The sequence below is a fragment of the Sycon ciliatum genome, chromosome 2 (genome assembly GCF_964019385.1).
Source record: "Sycon ciliatum chromosome 2, ocSycCili1.1, whole genome shotgun sequence".
Classification (NCBI taxonomy): Eukaryota; Metazoa; Porifera; class Calcarea; order Leucosolenida; family Sycettidae; genus Sycon; species Sycon ciliatum.
This window is the reverse complement of record NC_088644.1, coordinates 30,258,844-30,278,733: the sequence shown is the minus strand read 5'-3', so window position 1 is coordinate 30,278,733 and position 19,890 is coordinate 30,258,844. Positions and strand designations below refer to the sequence as shown.

The 19,890-nt window shown below is 45.3% G+C and overlaps 1 protein-coding gene across 1 annotated transcript in view; it reads right to left on the bottom strand.

The window, feature by feature from the left end:
• Positions 1-11,396: 11,396 nt before the first annotated feature.
• Positions 11,397-19,890, bottom strand: part of LOC135809631 (DNA excision repair protein ERCC-5-like) — a 12,181-nt gene continuing 3,687 nt past the window's right edge. Inside the window, exons 7-16 of the mRNA XM_065323018.1 lie at positions 19,854-19,890; positions 18,095-19,224; positions 17,750-17,869; positions 17,027-17,240; positions 16,598-16,666; positions 15,797-15,872; positions 15,441-15,507; positions 14,593-14,717; positions 12,893-12,977; positions 11,397-12,450 (exon numbers count right to left, since the gene is read on the bottom strand). The exon at positions 19,854-19,890 is cut by the window's right edge and continues 102 nt beyond it. Coding sequence (XP_065179090.1) covers positions 11,911-12,450; positions 12,893-12,977; positions 14,593-14,717; positions 15,441-15,507; positions 15,797-15,872; positions 16,598-16,666; positions 17,027-17,240; positions 17,750-17,869; positions 18,095-19,224; positions 19,854-19,890 — 2,463 coding nt within the window. The 3' untranslated portion in view covers positions 11,397-11,910. The remainder of the gene's footprint in view (positions 12,451-12,892; positions 12,978-14,592; positions 14,718-15,440; positions 15,508-15,796; positions 15,873-16,597; positions 16,667-17,026; positions 17,241-17,749; positions 17,870-18,094; positions 19,225-19,853) is intronic.

Below are 19,890 nucleotides of genomic sequence, written 5' to 3'. Positions count from 1 at the left end.
GGTCGTAAGTATCCACGCAAACACACATCCAGTCAAAATAAGGCACTTGTCAAAGTATCCGAACGTTTTCGGTCCCTTCTCATCAAGGATTATACAGGGAATGGCTCAAGCTGGAAAGACTAAAACTTATATAGCGTAAAGATCTGAGATAACAACACTCGTGACAAGGTGAAAAAAAAGTATCAAGTTCAGCGCGACACAAAACTCGAAGGACATAATAATAGCGACAAGAACATAGTGAGCAAATTAAGTTACATTGTTAACACCTCGACGAGGAGTAACACCAAACAATTGTAGCGACAACACATTTTCTTTTTGTACGCAAAGTTCAGGATCTAACTTACGGATATACAAAGCTTCTAACACATGTGCGTTGCATCTGGCTGTGTTAGAAGCTTTGTATATCCGTAAGTTAGATCCTGAACTTTGCGTACAAAAAGAAAATGTGTTGTCGCTACAATTGTTTGGTGTTACTCCTCGTCGAGGTGTTAACAATGTAACTTAATTTGCTCACTATGTTCTTGTCGCTATTATTATGTCCTTCGAGTTTTGTGTCGCGCTGAACTTGATACTTTTTTTTCACCTTGTCACGAGTGTTGTTATCTCAGATCTTTACGCTATATAAGTTTTAGTCTTTCCAGCTTGAGCCATTCCCTGTATAATCCTTGATGAGAAGGGACCGAAAACGTTCGGATACTTTGACAAGTGCCTTATTTTGACTGGATGTGTGTTTGCGTGGATACTTACGACCTAACACGTACCTTCGTTATTAAATTATTATTATTATTATTATTATTATTATTATTATTATTATTATTATTATTATTATTATTATTATTATTATTATTATTATTATTATTATTATTATTATTATTATTATTATTATTATTATTATTATTATTATTATTATTATACTGAAGTGTGTCCTTTTTATGAGTATTATTATTATTATTATTATTATTATTATTATTATTATTATTATTATTATTATTATTATTATTATTATTATTATTATTATTATTATTATTATTATTATTATTATTATTATTATTATTATTATTATTATTATTATTATTATTATTATTATTATTATTATTATTATTATTATTATTATTATTATTATTATTATTATTATTATTATTATTATTATTATTATTATTATTATTATTATTATTATTATTATTATTATTATTATTATTATTATTATTATTATTATTATTATTATTATTATTATTATTATTATTATGAAACGACCCAAATGCAAAGTGCCTATCGAGGGGTTCATTTGATAGAAAGATACGTCATGTATATTACTGAGTAGCCCAATTTTAGTATTGGACGTATTGATGGCTAACAAGGAGACGAGACATAGTGATGAACTACCGGGAGACGCACATGTTGTAGGTCTCCTGAAACGTTGCCATTTGTACTTGGCCTTCTTTCTTGCCTTATCGCTTCGCGAATTCAGGCAACACTGAGCAGACTGCTATCGCTTGACTGCAACATGTAGCGAATGCTTTCACACCGCTATGTCCAGGGTCTTTCCAGGGCCTACGGAAGATGACTGACAATCTGGCCAATCGTCTACAAAGAGCATGATAACATGGCCCCTAACACGCCAGCGCCACTCCCTCTTAGGAAGCACTCACCACAAGTGAGGTGTGAAAGTTTGTAACTCGCCGCCATCTTGACAGCTTGAAGTAGGCAGCTCTTCGGCAGTGTGTGAACTCTGCGAATGGCACCATGCGAAGTGTGTGGAAGCCCACGAAACACCAGAATGTAATTCAGCCCGACAAAATACACAGCGTGCAGCACCTCCTGAAATCACCAGCCATCCCTGATGTGGAGTATCGACCATCTTGCTGATGTGGTCACATAGTTATTGAATCAAGTGTGCGCTGAACAACCCTGGGGCAAAAATCAAAAGCGATTGTTCAGCGTAACATTGGTGGCAACCTCATACTGACTCCTAGTAAATCGTATCGTCAGACTTGGCGATACAAGGCCCTCTTGTTTGCTTCACGCCATTCCAAACTAAATTACGAAAGGCGGCAAGATGGTGCAATGCAGATGGACCAGCATTCTTCATCTCTCCAAGGCGAACTTCATTAGCGTCTGTTAGCTCCTTCAGATGTTAGTATTCACAGGTGATTGGTAACAATTGTGCAAGACAGATGGCCATAGGGACAACTCCACATTGGGCACAAGCACCAACCCTCTAGTGAAGCTTCTCAGGAATTTCGTGTCCCGGTGTGTATTGCTCTGCATGTGTGCGTTGGGCGGAGGAATCGCTACAACGTGTGATCGTGAGGGTGCCGCACTGTCATAATTACAGCAGGGACCAATTATTTAGCCAATGGCAATTCCGACACAATGGCGTGAACATTAAAATTGATTGGCGTTTGGTGTTGTCTTCTCGTCTTGCCAAGGTAATGGACAATAGGGTGAGAATGGCAGGCTCAAGGAACTATAGGAAACCGGGCTATTGTGAAGACTACATGTACTTCGGGAAAATTGCATTTGAAAATTGCAGTGCTCTCCAAATCCAATAGTAGGCCAGGTAACAGGTCGAGAATTTCGCGGCTTGGCCTGGAATGCCCATGCCATGGTGTGCTTGTGGCAGTGTACTCCGCATACAATACTGTACTGGCCCGCTGGTGCAATACTGAACTGGCCCGCTGGTACATGGTATACAATGGTTTTAGATTGTTGCATGCTGTCAGCCAACAACATGATTGTACAACGGTTGTGTATGGACAATGTACTGTCTGTACATGATCGGAGACTCAACCATGCCCCTACGCCTACGGTAATATCGTTCGAGGGTTAATTATAATAGAGTCCACAGATCTTATGTAATACACGTAGTACTGTATACCAGGAAGTCGGTATTTTACGACTCCCTGCTGTATAGAAGAGAGTCATGAACAGTGTAGTTCGCTGGCTAGGATTTCAGTTTTCAGTTTTCAGTTTTGGGCGTTCACACACAGAGTGTTGTCTCTGACGAGTTGCCATGTTGCCCACGTCATGTAACGCAACTCGGAACCGTCTGATAGGGTAACATGGCCCGTGTGTCCATTGTACAATTATGTAGTTTGTGTGAGTGCAGACTCAGGCCTAGCCATATAGCCATGCCAGGCTACAGTAACCTACAATGTAGTAGTACCAGTAGAACATCAACATTGTCTTATAAGTTAGTTCTACAACCGTCTTGCACGTGTCTGGAGACACCCATGGCTACGCGCCGTAGCTAAGGAGAGCCATGCGAGTGTAACAACACGCACTGACGTCTGTGTAGTCAAGAGTCAAGGTCAGCCCAAGACACAATGTACTCAAACTGGTAGTCTTGGCTCAGATGCGTCGTGTGGTAAAAAGCCTCTTTTCGGGCAAACGACGCTCATAAACTGCAAACCTAATAAAACGTCGAAGTAACACAAGGAATAAGCTCAGAAACAAAAGCAATCTGTGATTGCAATGAGGACCCGAGTCTGTCAGTGTGACTGTGTACTCTTGAATGAATATGAAGAATTGAAGATGTTCAATGAACATGAACACCCAAACATGGTACAGTACACTACAATCATCATGTACATGTACATGTCAGTGTCAGTGTCACGCACATGCAAGATCTAAGGGTCTAGAAAGCGAAAGAGTCGACTACGCACTACAAAGTAGTGTAGTTGTTGCAGTCCGTTATGCCAGTTATGGACTCTTGCTAGTGTGGTGTCACGGTCACCTCTTCACAACGGCGTTGCTAGGAGACGACGACACACGCCTCACTCTTTCAGGGACCGTGTACGCGCGCGTCTGTGTCTGTGACACCGTAATCAGCATTGTGGTGGTTCTATCTGTTTGTCATTCGTGGTAGCGCTTGTACGTTCTTCCTTAGAACTAAACCGCGTCGTGATCTCTTGCGCTTACCTAGCGTCTTCTCCGCATCTGCTGCATCAATATGGAAACCGTTTTAATTGGTTTTGCTTTATCTACATTGTACATGTAGATGTTACAATAAACACAGCCCTACCGACAATAATGGAACGCGGACAAGAGAAGTGACATCGCACAACACGACAAGACAAGTACAATGACGTAGAGGTGGACACCATACTAGTAGTAGTAGTAGTAGTATTTATTATTTGACTAGGGGAGTCCGAACAGGCATGGTGGCCTTGTTCCAGGGAACCCTAGGTGAATCTTTGTGAGGTGAGCAAAAGTACCAGCAGATTGTGCCTGACGACAGTTTGGAGGAAGAGTGTTCCACCGACCTGTCGCCAGAAAAGAAACTGAGCGCAGTCCATACCCAATATGTACAGTAGGTAATACTAAGGCAGCTGTATCCTGGCCACGAGTACGGGCATTTGTGTGCGGGCCAACTGAACGCAGGAGAAACAGTGACTGAAGGAGGGGGCTAGTAATTGATGACAAGCAGCGATAGACCAAAACGTATAGTTTCAAATTAACTCGTTGCTCAAACGAATACAGATGACACCGTTGTAAAACTAATGCAGTTGGGGTCATTCTATCTAAACCAAATGCCTTCTTCATCGCAATATGGCTGACCGTTACAAGCCTGTTATATAGGGTAGTTTTCAAACAGTGCACATACGCATTACTTGCATATTCTAGAGTAGACTGTATAATTGACAAGAAGAAAGTTCTCCGAGCTGTAGCTGATAAATTGCGACGGCCATGAGCAAAACAGGCTAGTTTAGCGAAGACCACTGAACACACCTTTTCTACTTGTGGGCGGAACGTTAGATGCTCATCGATTAGTATACCGAGGTATTTCACAGTAGAGACAGAGGAAATGACAATACCTTTACAGGTCAGGTACAGGGCTGGGCTCAGTGCAGGCAGGGCAGGACGCCGTATCAACATGAACTGTGTTTTAGTGGGGTTGAGCAGAAGGCCTTTCTCATCAAGGTATTGCTCTAGCAACTGCATACTATCCTGCAAGCGTACAGGATGAGGAGTTTGCATGTCTCTAAGACTAAGTTTTTAAAAGTTTTAAGAGAGATTCCCAATCGAAGGCATATCAATAGGATCGTTTCCTGTCGGTCCGGTTTCTTGCTTCACCGAAGTTCCTCGTAGGTCTGGACATCTTCAGTGACACAGTGATACAGTGATACAGTGATACAGTGATACAGTGACACAGTGACACAGTGATACAGTGATACAGGTACGTGTGCAGGTACAATGACTATGCAAAGGTTACGTCATGCCACATACATGTATAATCGACTTTTCCTGTATCCGATGACAGTCCCTCGAATGGCAATGACCTTCAGTCAAGTTAGTTTCAGTCATGCATCGTGTACACAGTCATGTAACTCCGATGACAGTCCCTCGAATGGCAATGACCTTCAGTCAAGGTAGTTTCAGTCATGCATCGTGTACACAGTCATGTAACTCGAGCTCTCTCCAGTTTGGTCTGCTGCCAAAGACAAGTCTAAACTGTTACTTCAATAGTTGTCACGACCACGCCAGCTTCTAGACGCAAAGAGCTGATCTGACACTGATTTTATTACTCTAGTCTAGAACTAGTGACGTCACGTCAGTAACTGTGCATGCAGAAACCTGACAACCTGCTGCATGAATAGAATGGGTTAATGTTACATACCACTTGCCAGGATGAAATTAGCTGCACTAATGCTGTAATGTACATGTACGTTTACTTGATACACGTACTGTACGTGTACGACTGTACATGTATCTGTCACAAACAGGTGTTAGGAAACATTAGTATCAAGATGTAGTATCGAGATTACATGATCCTGGCTATGCTGTGTGTCTTGCTAGGTACATTGTATTTGTACATGTACATACGTTTGAAGTACATGTATCGGTATGTGTACAGTAGTATAGTCAGTGCAGGGAGTAGTAACGTTACTACTAGGACTAGGAACTGGCCAAAAGGGTGGTCAATGGTCATAGTATACCGTCATACTAAGGACTGAAAAGTTTGCGGCTTTATTTGATAACAGACTGGGTGAAACAGGGTGATTCACGCCTTTCACGGGATAAAGAGCTCGAAGAAGATCTTAGCCCGAGTACATGTACATGATTGTATGTACCGTCATGTCAATAACCGCGAATGTTTTGCATTTATACATGAATGTAAACGCTATACGACTCCTTCCAATCTGCGCCCAAACACCACCTGTAAGAAAGGAGAAAGTCCGGGGTCACCAAAACCACGGATACGAACTTCAAGGATGAGTTTGTGTCAGGTTCGTCTGAGACTGTGATATGCAAGCAAACTCCATACATGTACATGTACATGTACATGTACATGTTTCTTCAAAGCAGAAGCGAATACGTGTACTTTGAAGTACATGTACATTGTACATAACATGTGCCGGTACATATACATGTACATAATACCGTTGACTTGACTACGTATGTACATAATACAATGATATTTCTAATGCAGGAGCACTTTGGATCCACGAACACAGCCAGCACTCTGGAGTCTGCACGCGTTCAGACATTGTGTTCTTTAAACAACCTACATGTTCATGTACATGTACATGTACGTGCAGTATATGAACGTGTACCAATTGCCCTTGTTCGTCATCAAAAGACACACGTACATGTACATGTATTGAAGGAACACCCTCAGCTGATCAGTATTGCATATTGTTATACAGTACAATTAATTAATCACAGATCGACAACGTCATGTAACACACTACATGTACTAGTACTTTACATTGTGTGTATGGACATAGAGTTGGTGGACAAGCCGTTGATTATTCACTCTCATTGTAATATCAAAAAAGTATTCTTTCTAGACCAAAGAGTGGTATATTTGATAAAATTTAATAACGATAGAAATATTTACGATACTTCTCCAGACGTTTCATTGTTCTGAACAACATCGTCAGTGGATAAAGAAATTCTGTATGGACATACTTCATCTAGAACATAATGTGAAATGTACTTTCAACTTCTTGTGCTATACATGGAGTATGTACATGTGTTGGGGCGTTTGATACACAAAAGCTCTCTTGTCTCCCATGGTGTGTGATGTTAATGCGCTGCTGGGGAAGCCGACAAACAACAATGGGTCTTGGTACGGTTTTAGACTGACCTCAGAGGAATGTGAAATGCATCTGTGCGGTGCCTCGACGGACCTGACGCGGTATTTCATATTTATAGCTGGCTTGCCGCCGACAAGTGTACATTGCTCATGTACAACGCAGGTCTGGTAGTGATATACAGGAGTACAGTCACGTATAGTGGCACACTATTTTATCCTCTGCTGTCTGAAGGGGCGAGAGTGTCCTATACTAGTACAATGGAATGTGGTGTAGGCAAAATATGCACCAGACGTGAAGACACATAAGCCACAAGCTCGATACTAGTAGATAGACTGCGAGTTGCTACTGCTATTCTTAGTTTCGGGGTACAGAGTGGTGAAGGACTGCAGAGTGGACCGGACCGGCAGCAACCCGCTTTTACAAATCTATGTTCAGGACTCTTGGCCCGGTGAGGGCAATGGCCAGTACGTACACAGGAGAGCTGTGTGCTGTTGTGGTTGCAGCTGCCAATGACCACCGACACAGGTTGCACGACTTTCACCATCTCGTCTGCAATAGTCATTTGCCAACAAACAGATATGGATCAATTGTTTCCTGAAGACAACTTTGCTACCCGTTCAAAACACACTACGTGTACTAGCCAGCTCTAATGCTACAAGCACTGCCCATCGCGAGTATCTGTCGTTGGGAATTCCATCAAACAGCCTCCATCGGTAGCTAGTAATAGTTGTGTGCAAGGAATAACTTACTGAGCCACAACCAATGGCAATGGCAAGGTGTCACGGTGCAGCGACCAGCAGCACCCCAACACACCACTGGGTCTGTATGGGCTGGCTCGAACTGTATGACCACTTCTTTCTGCCTACTCCTCAGGAGAGTCAGGATAGAACCCTCCAAGATGGTATAGTGTAATACTACATTGTACATGACATTGTGCTACTAGTACAATACATTACCAAGAGCCCCGGATTATGGCCACATTCTTTTGCAGAGGTATGTTATTTTCGTCAAACACAGCCAAAGCAATGAATTACTAGTATGACGGAACGAAGCAGGAGAGAACAGAGACAACTAATGATAGTATTACGCTGGGGACCACACAAGGTGACCGTACCATGTACTAGCACACATTTAATAGCTACAGCACTTTCAAGAGTGACTGAAAGAACAGTCTGAATTCTTGGTACAAGGCACACGCACACCAGTCTACAGCATAACGATTACAATTAGGGCTGGGACTGAGCAGTGATACGGAAAGCGCGATGTTCGAATATGATTATCCCGTTCCTAAGTACCAATAGAATGTTTGTCCGCAGAATGCAAGAACAGACGCACAGTTGATCATGTACATACACAGATTATCGTTTCACGAGACGTTTAAGATGGAGTGTGCCTTGCAGGTGCCAGGCAGCCCGCACAAGCCGGAAAGAGTCCTTCCCGCCCTTACCAGGAACGATCTCACTTGCCAATGCGAACACCACTTGCTGCAAGGCGGGCAAATAGCCAATGCCCAGATGATGACGCAACAGCCGTGATTGGAACAAGATGATTTTGATACACTTAGACGTCACCGAGGGAGATCAAGACATTTGTCGAAGTTCTGAAGTACCCGGGAACGCAGGCTCGCGAGTCGCCAATACTGGCAATAGACGTGAACTTTATGGTGTCATCCTTATAGCACGACCACCACATCACATGTATCGAACTCGAGGCCTACGCAATGCCAATGCCTAGATGTACACTGTACAGGGGCTGCGGTTGTATTATATCTACACAGAGTGGTGCATGTGATGGGGACTTCTCAAGGCACGTGGTAAAGCTAATATCCTATCTATTCCACATACTGACATAGTCATAGGAGCCTAGATCAGAAAGTTGTAGTACCCAACACTGTGTGATCCAGTATGTTCGCATAACTGCAGCCGCTCCAAGTCGCTCACTCAGTAGAGGCTCGCGCAGGAACATTCCTCCATCATATCTCCAACGGTCTTTTATTGGCAAATGCTATGATGTAGCATCTCAGTGCGATTGAGGCCCATTGAAGCGTGGAAAACTATGGCACGCCAAACATGGCACTAGCATCGTCGGTTGCCCGCTGTGCTTCTTCATTTGGCTGATATCTGAGCGGAGCAGTCGATGTTCAACCTGAAATGCGGACTGACTTGACACTAGACGATAGCATTCCAGCATCAGCCCCTTGCAGCCGACCAAACTCATTGCCCCAAAGCAGCCATACCAGATTTTCCCACATTACGCTCCACTGAGACGTCAGTTCTGCGGTACAGAGCTCTGGTCGCTCGCGCAACGCCCGTGCTAAAAATATGTAAACCGGGTGTGCGTGTGGGCTCGACTCGGTACCACTCCGACGTTCAGTGTTGGTAGACCTACAAGGCTACATGTACATCTACATGGTGTGATCAAGTAACATCAGTTGTACTGGCCTGTACCAGACCGTTTCCGGTGTGTGGTGGCGAGTTGTGTGATAGGTACGTGCACAACACTGCTGATCATGTCAGTGTTACTCCCACAGTCCCAGTGTGTTGTGTGATAATCTGATCAGGCAAGTCGCTCCTACTGCCATCGTAGTACACTGCACTGAGTCTGTCCGTCCACACGCTGGGGACCACACACGTAGAACCACGAGGTGTGAGTACCTAACTCGATCTCCTGGAGCTGCGGGGAGTTACCATGGTTATCATTGTTTTCCTGGTTTAATTATGTAGTCTTGCCGCATGTCTTGGCAGCACACAAGAAACAACCATGTACAGAACCAGAGTGTAAATTTAACACAGTGCCAGGGAGTTGGCTAAACTCCCTGATTCAGCAGCAGCTAGGCATGGGCGGGTAATGCTAGTTATTTGCTGCGATAATGCTAAAGGCAATGCTCATAATAATTATGAGGTTGTAACGCCACTTATAATGCTCACACTACTCCATAATGCCAGTTTGAAAGTGGGAAAAGTCCGTCTTGGATCAAGGCCAAAGCGTAGAAGAAAAAACTTAAACAGCAGTGAGCATGTTGTCTGAAACAATCCACTGAGAAGGTTGATTTGCAACGTCAAGTCTCCGGACGAAGCCGGACGGGTTCAGGTGCACGATTTTCGGAACTGGACCTAGCCAGCTTCATGCATGACACCGTTGTCGACCGGCAATTATGCTTGTAATGCCAAGTTTGCATGCGAAATGGTGTTATAATGCCAGCATTATGCCACCTGGAAAAAAGGGACTATAATGCCAGCCATAATGCTAGCATTACTCGCCCATGCCTAACAGCAGCAGTTCGTTTTGGTTTTGCGAATTCAAAATAAAGAAAACAACAACAACAACAACAACAACAACAACAACAACAACAACAACAACACACTCTCTTATTGGCGATGGTGCCATCGTGAGAATAAAGAATTAAAAAACAACAACAACAACAACAACAACTAATTACTTATCTCTTATTGGCCACTGGCTATTTTGAGAATAAAGATTTGAAACAACAGCATAGTGCGTAGTCGACCGATGATCATGAATTCACGATGATGGTACAAGGAGACAAAGAGCATTGCTATCTAATACCCAAGACAGCAGGATTAGCAAACAAGCCAGTTTTCTTTTCCTTTTGGGCGTTGTGTAGTGCACAAATGACGAATCATCAGGTTATAGTAAAAGTAGTCGACTGGTCGACGCATGTACATGACTGTACTAGTATATCAGGCTAGGTCCGTTGCACCCCGTCCTGCAATGGACCGACCTTATTTCGAAGCAGGTCGATCCACCGAAAATAGCTTCTTTTTTGTGTGTCAATGATGCCCATTTCTAGTCAAGTACATGTACCACATTTGGCTGGACCTCCTGAAAGGCCCTGTATCATGAAGGTATGCTACGATTCCCTGATAAATCATAATCATCGCGTACTATAGTCTACATGCAGTCATGACATTTATATGTAGGGACACGGATACATGACGTCACCACCAGTCAGCCATTTAATTTGTCCTTGCTCTCTGCTGGGTCACGACTCACCAGGGTCACCACCAGCGAGTGCCAACGTGTTGGTGTAGGCATGTACCGGTACATGTACAGAGAGTACAGTAGTCCCTCGCTTATCTCCCCCCCCCCCCCTCGGCCGTTCGGCAGTGAAGCATGGATTCTTGAAAGGGTGTGGACAAGCGAGATACATACTGTGCGCTACATGAATATGCACATCGCCATTGCTCTGCAGATGTTCACTGCGGAAAAAGCAGTCAGGGTTGACGATTGGGGCTGGCTAGGGCCGGGTAGAGCCAGTTCAAGCCAACACCTGACTTGACATCAGCCACCCGGTCTGTACCCAACCACTCTCTTCATTAGCACTGAGTCATATACAGGCCAATGGTCCACTTTCGTTCAAAGACAACAATGACTAAACTTACCGTGCCACTGCAACTTGCAAAAGCTGGGAAACTATTTCCCAAGAACCACCGTAACCGCTGGCTGGCCAAAGATGAAGCAACTGACGTTGACACTGGATATAACAAAACTACAACTCAAAAATACAATAAAAAGAAACTAAAGGGCTTGAAAAACTTTACCTAGTACATGCCCACCATTTTTTTGCACTAGTCCTAGATCTAAATGTCTATTTAAAAAAAAGGTGGAAAAGATTCATAAATATTGCGCAGATTTCCCAAAGCGATCTAAATTAAAATGGAGGATGGAGAGAGCCAGTCTTTTGTTCGCATTCTCCACATGTAAAAAGTGCCGTGGCGATAAGTTGGATGAAGTAGTAGATGCTTTGAGGTACTAGTAGATGCTGATGAATCATGCTCAGTGTTTGATTAGCAAAAACGTAGATGCATCTTCTTCTACCATTGGAAGGATAGTTCGATTTCTGTGATTATTTCGTTCGGGTTCTTTTTCGGCTCGGTGCTTGACTGCCACGCTTAGTAGGGGGTCTGCCTGCTGCTTGGGGTCTGCCTGCTGCTTGGGGTCTTCCTGCTGCTTGGGGTCTTCCTCGTGCACGGCGACCACCTCTTGCAGTACGCTGTGTAGTCGCAGCAGTAGCGATAGCTGCAACGGTGACATCCTCATCAGAGGAGCTATTGTCGTCATCATCAGTTGCTGCTGCTGCTGCCCCACGGGATGAGTTAGAGGACTCGTGACCACTGTCGACATCCTCACTGTCACTGCCTGAGCTGCTCAGACAAGGACCACCGCCGCTTCTCTTCCGTTTCGTCGACTTACCAACACGCCTCGCTTGCTGTCCTGTGGTACTCGAAGACGGCTCAGCAGATGCTGACTCAGATTCCTTCTCTCTGTCCAGCATCCTTAGCACGACACGCTTTACCCGCTTGCTCTTGATACCTGCAGATGCCGAAGTACCACTAGTGCCTGGCTGCTTGTCGAAAAACTGCGTGATTGCTGGCTGCGTATCGGCCTACATAGTACAAACACATGTCCAGCACAGACACAACACATGCCCAACACATGCACAACAGGAAACGGAACCAATAGCGGGTCAGGTTTCGAGTCATGAGTATATGTCCAGTACCTCTCTACGTTCGAACAGGCCACAGATTATCGGTGAAAACATGACATTATGGAACAGCAGCTGCTGTAACAGTGGCGTAGGTCGATTGCTTCATGGTATAACCAAGAACCAGTTACGGCGGCTTATTTCGTGTACACACACAGCAGTTCTGCACTCTCTTTTGACAAGGCATGTAGATTTGAGATAGCGAGGAACCACTTTGAATGCACCCGAGGTTACGCCCCGTTATAAAAGAGAAAAAGCACCTGACAACAGAGATAGCAGCAGTCCTAGTTGAGATGCACACTCTAGTCTTTGACCAGAGCACACGGGATACGGGATAGCTCACCTTTTTACGGTTTATTCGCTGTATAACCGGAAGGAGGATTTCGTTGGTGCGCTGTGTTGCCCAGCCAAACACATCTGAGGTGAATCTGGACAAGGAAATGAAAAGACAAGAAGGAAATACAACAGTTAGGGCCGATTTCTGTTGTGATCTCGAACTCGTCAGTCACTGAACTGATTTTATTGTAAAGAAGACACGAACTTATAGAGTGTGAAGAAGAGTATAGCGAGATAGAGAGCGGAGGAAGGAGAGCCACTGGATAGCTGGATAGTGTATCAATAAGCGCACGAGGGGAAGGCTAGACAGTATGTCTCTAGACATCAATAGGTATTGTACGAAAGGCCAGTCAATAGCACTAAGGAGTGAAGTCAACCACAACACAGACAATAGCTTCAGACAATCATGACAGGCATGATACGGATGATATAACAATTTCCACTACGGTATCGTGAGTGCCGTGCCGTGAGTACCCATCGTGATTTGCTCACGTGAGGGGCAGTTTTGGCGCGAGTTCATTCCGTGGCTGGTGCCGTACCGCGTCGTGGACATTCCGGTGCCGAGGGTCTCTGGGGGGTGGAAATGGCATGCCGTGGTATTCCGTGAGGTTGAAAACAGTGTGTAGTAGGTATTTTACTAATTCCTGATAGGAAGTTTTTTCTTTCTTTTGTATTTGTGGTACGAAGTTTTTTCTTAGCTTTCGGCTTTTCGATTGGTTGATTTTGAGCTTTCTCCAATCATCTCCCCCGCTATATTCCCTCCAGACCCAAGTCAGAGATTGATAAAAATGGTGATCTGGCCTGCCGACGGAATGCACGGAACGACTGTGCGCAGGTGTAAATCACTCTCGGCTTCAAGCTCGTACCGTGGGGTACACGTGACCCACCCAAATCGTCGGCACGGCACTCACGGTACCGTAGTGGAAATCGGCCCTAACGCAGAAGACCCACAGGCACACTTTGGACACATTGAAATGTGCCAATTTACAGTATTGAGAAAGAGACGCTACATAAGAACATGAATGAAGTGACAAAAGAAAGGACCAAAATGTTACATGTTATCTGTAATTTGTGTTAAACACTAACAGTTATAAGAAAGGTGTTGTGTAGTCAGAAGGTGCAACAGCTTGCACAATACTGACTGATGTGACACTGACATTCAACGACCTGATGATAAGGTCTATCACGTCTTGGATGCGCAAACCAACAGCCTTCCAACTTGGAAGGTTCTAAGTTATGAAATAACATGAGAGAGGGGAAGGCGAGCACACTCAAGACGAAAACAAGCTCAATATCACAGCAAACTAAGAATGTTAGCTTTGACGAGATGGTGACGAAAGACGCATCGGGTGGTTGAATGTCAGTATCACATCTGTCAGTGTTGTGCTAGCTGTTGCACCTCCTGACTACACAACATCTTGCTTATAACTGGTACTGTTGGACACAAACTACGAATAACATGTAACATTTTGGTCCTTTCTTTTAAATGTAATCCTTGCCTCTCCATCCGAGTCTTAATAAAATGACTAGAGCACATATACAGTGCCCTGGAGCCCCATGTTCGTCTAGAAAGCAAATAGTTGGCCCCTTTGTTAGCAGACAACTGTCAAAGACGTGTTTAAAAAAATGCAGATACGCCCAACAGCTCCTATGAGTAACAGTGCAATCAATCCTTTACAGCAATGCTGCTTATCTTAGGCGCCTTACTCTCTCAACGCAATCAGATCTGGCGAGTCCCACTCGAACTGTTCCTTCGACAGGTCCACTTGTGGCGTCGTGTAAGCCTTGTAGATGCGTTGGTCGGGAAATCCGACTGGAACAACGAGCTTGCGCTGGATACACGGCAGAACAGGAAGGAGGCACATCCATACACAGTCCTGCTCAATGAAATCCAGTAGCATCACTCAAGTATGCGCCTTGCACCATTTCGCAGCCCAGTGTGCGCAGGTGTAGGGCCCCGCAACGCCCGGCGCGTACTTGAGTGCCGTGACTGGATTTCATAGAGCAGCACTGTACATGTACATGTCTAGTAATGCATTCACAGGCGAATGCAAATCATACCACAGTTGTGAGGTTAGGAAACCAGGAAAAAGTGAAGCACACACACCACTGGACACAGAGTCATGTCAGCCTTCGGGGGTATTCGCAAACACTACAATACTCAACGAAGAACTCCCTGCCGCAGCCAGTGCACTAACAGTTATGTGACTACATTGTTACGCGCACTCTCTGACGTCCACTGCATCTAAGCAAGCTAGCTAGGAATCTCTTGCCCGCAGTGCTTGCAGGTCGCTTTTTCGTGTGATACTCGGGAGCAAGAACCAGCAGCCTGCTCTATTTTGTCTACTCTTTGTACATGTACTACAGTTCGGTGTATTGTTTGATGCAATGTAGAAAGAGGCGCCCTTTTCTTCGGCCCAAGGCTGCCATGCACCAATGGTAATAACGCTAGCAACCACATATCAACCCTTCAACCCCAACCGCCACTCCAGTTGTAACAATGGCACACAACAGTCTACAGCACATGATGTGTGCAGAGAGTCTGGAAGTATTACCACGCGTGAATGCAAAGTTGGCTCCTTTGGCAGCGGTTCTTTCTTGATCGCTTCCTGCCACCAGACCCTACATGCACACATACACACATGCATGCACGCAGACACATACGTGTACACAGAAACACACAGACATACACACACGCACGCACACAAACAATGTCCCAGATAACAAACACCATCACTGCAACCAAGGGATGTATCACAAATACAGGAAATCACCAGCGTAGGACCAGCCTAGGACCAGCCTAATCAACAGAACATTTACCATTATTGCATTGCTACTACATGACAAGCATATGCAGTAACATCGACACTAGTAGTAGGAGAGGTGGTAGACTGACAGTACATGTACTCACCTGAACTTTTCCAGTCCGGTCAGCACTCCGCCGCGGAAATCATTCAACACTTCCATGGCCAGCACACAGCCTACGCCTACACACGCACAGATGTAGTCCAGACAATGGGGACATTTAGCTAACCGTAATGGCTACACAAACATGGGTGACTAGCACAAAGTTCCTGCAGTGGAATTAACATTCACGTTTTCATAATGTGGTGTTTAGTAAGTCATAAAAATTCAAACCGTATCAATGTACGGGTAAAAGCAATCTTTTCGTTTTGCTCACACAAGAGCCGATAGTCCAACCTCGCCACTATCCCAAAGTGGGACACTCATACATGTATCTTACGAAGGCAATTGTCTCTCATAAATGTGTACTGAGTGAGGTGAACAGTGTACAAATACTGCTGAATGTGATGTGTATCTATACTCATTACGTCATAATTTGTATTGCATGCACGCGCGCACACACACACACACACACACACACGCACGCACGCACCCACACACGCACACGCGCACACACACACACACACACACACACGCACACACACACACACACACACATGCACACACACACACATGCACACACACACACACTCACACACACACACACACACACACGCACACACACACACGTAATAGTTGAGTGTGCTTCTTCTTCCTGTTAGGTTTTCATGACACGTATGTTTCCGTTCCCAAGTCTTCAGTATCGAATAAATAGTAACGTATCAGAATGTAACATGCAACACAGTATCCGTACATCACAGCAGATGTACAGTACGCCGGACTGGAAGAGTGTCCACACACCACTAACCTTGCACTCCAGTCGTGTAGTCACTCCCACACAGCATGCCCACACCAATCAACTCCTCCTGGGAAAGACCTACATGTACATGTATACACAACGCCGACAACACAGCCACAGTGAACCAAGAGAACCATTAAGATAATTGTAAATTTAGTGAAGTGGAGAGCGAAAGCGACGAGGCAAAGAGCGCTGGGTTGATCGCAGCAGTTATACAATTCCGGACATTCCCTGCACAGGTACTGAAATGTGTATATTTAAGATACTATCTCATTATCCTACTGTCCCACTATCTCTAAGATAGGGCATATAACAGCACAATCAGGAGTGCACATCCAGAAGTAGACAGCCTCTCGGTACCATCAAACAACACTGCAAGCATGTACACGTACCAGCATTACAGGTAGAATCAGAGTCACCGCTAACTTCCTCACTCACCCATCCTGTTCTTCAAGGTCAGAGCCGTGTATTGCTCGGCATCCCGGTCCTGGTTGAAGAAGTTCTTGTAGACGGTCCTGGCGCCAAACAGCCACACATCACTGTCGTCCGTGATGATACCCTCCACAAGACCATTCTCCTCCAGCCACGCACACTGTGCTTCGGCTTCCATTGGTGCAACCAAGTACGGCACGCCGAACAAGTTCAGCAAATTCTGCAAAGCGCAAGGACATGACATTCAAACAGGCGTTGTGGGGTGATTCAGCTCATGAACTTCACACACACACAACACACACACACACACACACACACACACACACACACACACACACACACACACACACACACACACACACACACACACACACACTATAAGAACAGAGACAACCTCTAACAATTGAGATGACAAATTGTCATTGTAAATTGAGAAGCCAGATGCAGCTGAAATTTTCAGCAAATGTACATGCAAAAGCGCATAGAGAATGTGTACATCAAACGGGCTGCAATAAATTTCACAGCTTGCGTGGAGTCAGTCAGACTGAGTGTTCCACCACCGCCTTCAAGGACCAAGGCGTTAGATGCAGCTCCTAAAGCTGCACATGCATACCTTAATACAGAATACGTCATTACATACATTGGGAGAGTCAGCAGCACTGAGAATGCATTACATAATTGCGGAAGAGCTAGCTACTTCAGAAGTAGTAGCAGCATAGGGCATCGTACCTGCGTCTCCGTCATCATCTGGCTGGTGAGACCGGATATGCGCCTCTGCTGTGTCTGCTGGTGACGCTGCAGCGTCTGCTGCTGTGCGCTGAGGTGCTCGTGCAACTGTGCTGACGACATCTGAAACACCGTAATACATGATTGTACAGTGTGGCAGACACCATTAGTCTGAGTCAGCGCAAGCAGAACACGGCCAAACTCTGTGCAACATGCTGCATGCTCTCGCTGGACGGCTCATCAGTCATTACCTGTAAACATTAGGAGGGGGTCCTGCTCCAAGTGACATTCACTACTATAATAGATCGCGCCTTGATATGGAAAAGAGAAGTTTAGTTACGAACATACCTGCAATTGGGGTTCTTCCCATTTGCTCCGTTCGCCGGCCGCACTAGAAGAATTGTTCGGACTGCCACCTGCCACCGCTAGAGATATGGTTGGTGGTTGCAAAGAAATCTCTGGAGTAGGAGAAACTGACGGTTCACCATCGGGCATGACAACTTGAATGTCTGCTTCAGGGTTGGTATCTTGTACCCCTGTGGACATAGAAGTCTTGCCTGCCAGTACCGAATACTGCTCATCAACTACAGTCGACGGCGCTGGAATGAAGTCTGACTCGTCAAACAGAGAGAATCCAAGGCCAGCCGCCGGTGCTTCGGACACTGGAACAACGATCTGAAGACTTGCATTCGACTGACTGGCACTGGAGACAGCTCCGTGAGAAGATTGTGATTGTACCGGACTATCCATAGTGGAGGGTGGAGCAGCTACGCCGTCGGTCGGTCCAGAATCTTTTGGATCTTTACCATCCATGTGGGCCCCGCTACTGGCCTTCGTGAACTCCATTGGTGCATCAATGTTAGGTTGGCTGTTGGAGGCTGGGTCTACATCCGGTACTTGATCACTTTCACTGAGGAAACCGCCTTTCTGCTGAAGTAATCTGCTACTGCTATTCGACTGACTGCCTTTTGGAGATGGGACTTGATCTGCAGCATCGTCAGAGTCTAGGGTAAAACCTCCAGCCGCTTGCATACCGGCTGAACTAGGACGGGCAGTGGAGTCATCATCATTATCATCATCGTCGTCGTCGTCAATTAGAAATCCACCAGCACCAGCACTCTGGACAGCATTGCTCGACATTGCGCTAGTTGAGGCCACACCGCCAGCAATGTCACCTCCACGGACACTGTCATCTGAGTCGGAGGGGACATGAATGGTGACCTCACCCCTCGTGCTAGCGGGACGTTTCTCGAGTGAAGAGGTGGCGGCAACCGCAGCAGTCAGATTTTCCTCATTTGCCACTTCTTTGGCAGCTTGCCCAGCCTCGGTGTCTGAGCCATCACCGCCGAACAGATTCTTGTCCCTATCCAGCCCAAGCTTGTGTTTGATGAACACAAAGTGCGTGGAGCTGTCCGATGCAAGCTGACTGGCTTGGATGGAAGCGCCGTCCAGGTTCAGTGAAGACGAAGACGAAACACCTATCAGGAGCAACACAGAAGCACAGACATTTCCTCTCAAAATTTCTGTGCACCCTCTGAAATGCAGGGCTGACGTCATAGTATACTTCAGTACGATGTGCTAGCAACTAAGACACAGATGAAATAATCTGACTGGAATGGATGATTGAGGTTGTGAAAGGAATGCTGAATATCACCTCCAACACAACTCCAGACTAAAATCAGCTGAATGCTTGCATGACAATACAGAAAACAAAGCACAGAAGATAGCCATGGTCGTGTACAACCGAGACAAGACTCTGTTCTTAACCAGTAAAACCAGGAGATGAACCTGGTCCGAAATTTGAATATCTCAATCAAATTACTGCAACGCAGAGACCATTTAACGCGCGAGCTGATGTAAAAAAAAGAAGAGCAAAGTTAGCCGGATTCACCTGACTAGGAACACATCAAGCAAAGACATTAGCATCGGCGGGCCACCACTTCGCCAATATATCCTCAGTGCCGAATGCAGACCTAACAAGTGAGTCAGGGAAGAGGGGATGAGTCTCTCAAAAAAAGCGGGTGTGTAACAGCACTATAACCCCATAAACCGCATCCTTGTGAGATGATGTACAGATAGTAAAAGACACAGACCGAGTATATTGTACCTGATTGGCTACTGGCACCGGACGCAACAACTCCTGC